The following is a 1,797-nucleotide window of genomic DNA, read 5'->3' on the forward strand; positions in this document are numbered from 1 at the left end:
CTAGTCTAAAGAGTGAATGACTTCCAGAAGCTACACATATGAAACTTATTGACAACTGCTGCTTTTTGACAAACACCAAAGAATAAATCATAGGCATTACATTTGTTGTGCGGCACCTAATGAGACAAGGAAGTCTCCCTAATGGTGATTGCTGATAGAGTCTTCTAAGATGATTCATGGCGAAAGAGTGTTTGAAAATGGCATACACAGGAATCCTATATTCGCTATGCCCACTAAATCCTCTAACCTGCAAGAGCCCTTCCTTGATTTGATGGCAAGATTTATAGGGACATTTTGTAACCTCTTGTCATAACATTCTAGTGAGTATCAGCTTCCAAAAAGCTTCTTTCATTTCTTTGTTCCTCAGACTGTAAATGATAGGATTAAACATGGGCATTAACAGGACATAGAACAAGGCCAATAGTCTGTCAGTGTTCTGTGAGTGACTTGATGTAGGTCTCAGGTACATCACTGTGCCAGACGCATACAGCAAGCTTACGGAGAACAGGTGTGAGGTGCAGGTGGAGAAGGCTTTTTTCATCCCTGAGACTGACTGCATCTTTAGGACTGTGCTTAGGATGCGGACATAGGAGGACAGGATGAGTAGGAAGGGTCCGAGTATAACGAAAATGGTGTAAATAAAGATAGCAACCTGATTGAAGAATGTATCGGTGGAGGCAAGTATTATTACTGGTGGGATGTCACAGAAAAAGTGTGCAATCACATTGGAGCCGCAATACTGCAAACTGAAGATGAATGTTGTCTGCCCCATAGACAATAGAAATCCACCACTCCAGCAGTAGACAACAAGCTGTGTGCATCGGCTCTTGTTCATGATGGTTGGATAGCGCAAAGGGTAGCAGATAGCTACATAACGGTCATAGGCCATCACTGCTAACAAGAAGCAATCAATGGTGGCTAAGCATATGAAGAAATACATCTGTACTGCACACCCCAGGAAGAGGATGGTATTTTGTGTTGATAGGAGGCCCTTTAACATATTAGGAACTGTGACATTGATGTAACAGATGTCTAGGAAGGACAGGCTCCGCAGGAAGAAGTACATCGGTGTGTGCAGGCGGCGGTCCACGGTGACCAAAACAATAGTAAGCAAATTCCCCATCACAGTGACTAGGTAGACTGTTAAAAATGTTATAAAGAGTATGACCTGCTGCTGGACTGGGAGGTCGGAGAAACCCATGAGGATGAAATTCCACACCCGGGTCTGGTTTCCTTTCACCATTATTCTACAGTATATATAAAAATGACCTGCAGACTGAAAAGGGGCAAGATAAGGATACAATAAAGAATGTATAAATATAAATATATATTCATATATATGTATACACGCACATATACATGCTCAGCTTTCAATCTGCAAAAGCATAATTTGCTGAATTATACCATAAACCTAGTCATTGCTTTAGAAATGGTATTTCTTTGGAGTACTACAGCCTTTATTCCCTTGGAACTTTGTTATACAAATACACATCACAACGCGACCACTCAAACTTCAGAAAATAAAAGAAATGTAACAGAAAAGACAGTAAGGGTGAAGCATGACCATTGACACCCAACATCTGGCAGTCCAAAGGAAGGAGAAAAGAGAGTTTATCCCTGAGAGAAATCAAAGACTAGTGCAAGCAGCAGGGAACAGCAGTTTGAAAAAGATGATCGAGCTTTTGGATGAGCAATAAGGAACTAGTGTAAGAAGCAGAGAAAAGTACTTATGTGGTATGCTTCGACTGGGCACTTCTTGGATGGGAAGACTTTCCTTGGTAAGTTATTCTTTACCTC

At 41.3% G+C, this 1,797-nt stretch overlaps 1 protein-coding gene across 1 annotated transcript; it reads right to left on the minus strand.

The window, feature by feature from the left end:
- Positions 1 to 307: 307 nt before the first annotated feature.
- On the minus strand, positions 308 to 1,243 carry LOC138301940 (olfactory receptor 10A5-like). The gene has a single exon (XM_069242389.1). It carries the CDS (start codon positions 1,241 to 1,243, stop codon positions 308 to 310), a length of 936 nt encoding a protein of 311 aa, XP_069098490.1.
- Between the last annotated feature and the right edge of the window lie 554 nt (positions 1,244 to 1,797).

This window comes from Pleurodeles waltl, chromosome 6 (genome assembly GCF_031143425.1).
Source record: "Pleurodeles waltl isolate 20211129_DDA chromosome 6, aPleWal1.hap1.20221129, whole genome shotgun sequence".
Taxonomy (NCBI): Eukaryota; Metazoa; Chordata; class Amphibia; order Caudata; family Salamandridae; genus Pleurodeles; species Pleurodeles waltl.

Excerpts from the sequence above, each read along its gene's own strand:
- LOC138301940 (XM_069242389.1), bottom strand. The coding sequence starts at position 1,243 with ATGGTGAAAGGAAACCAGACCCGGGTGTGGAATTTCATCCTCATGGGT.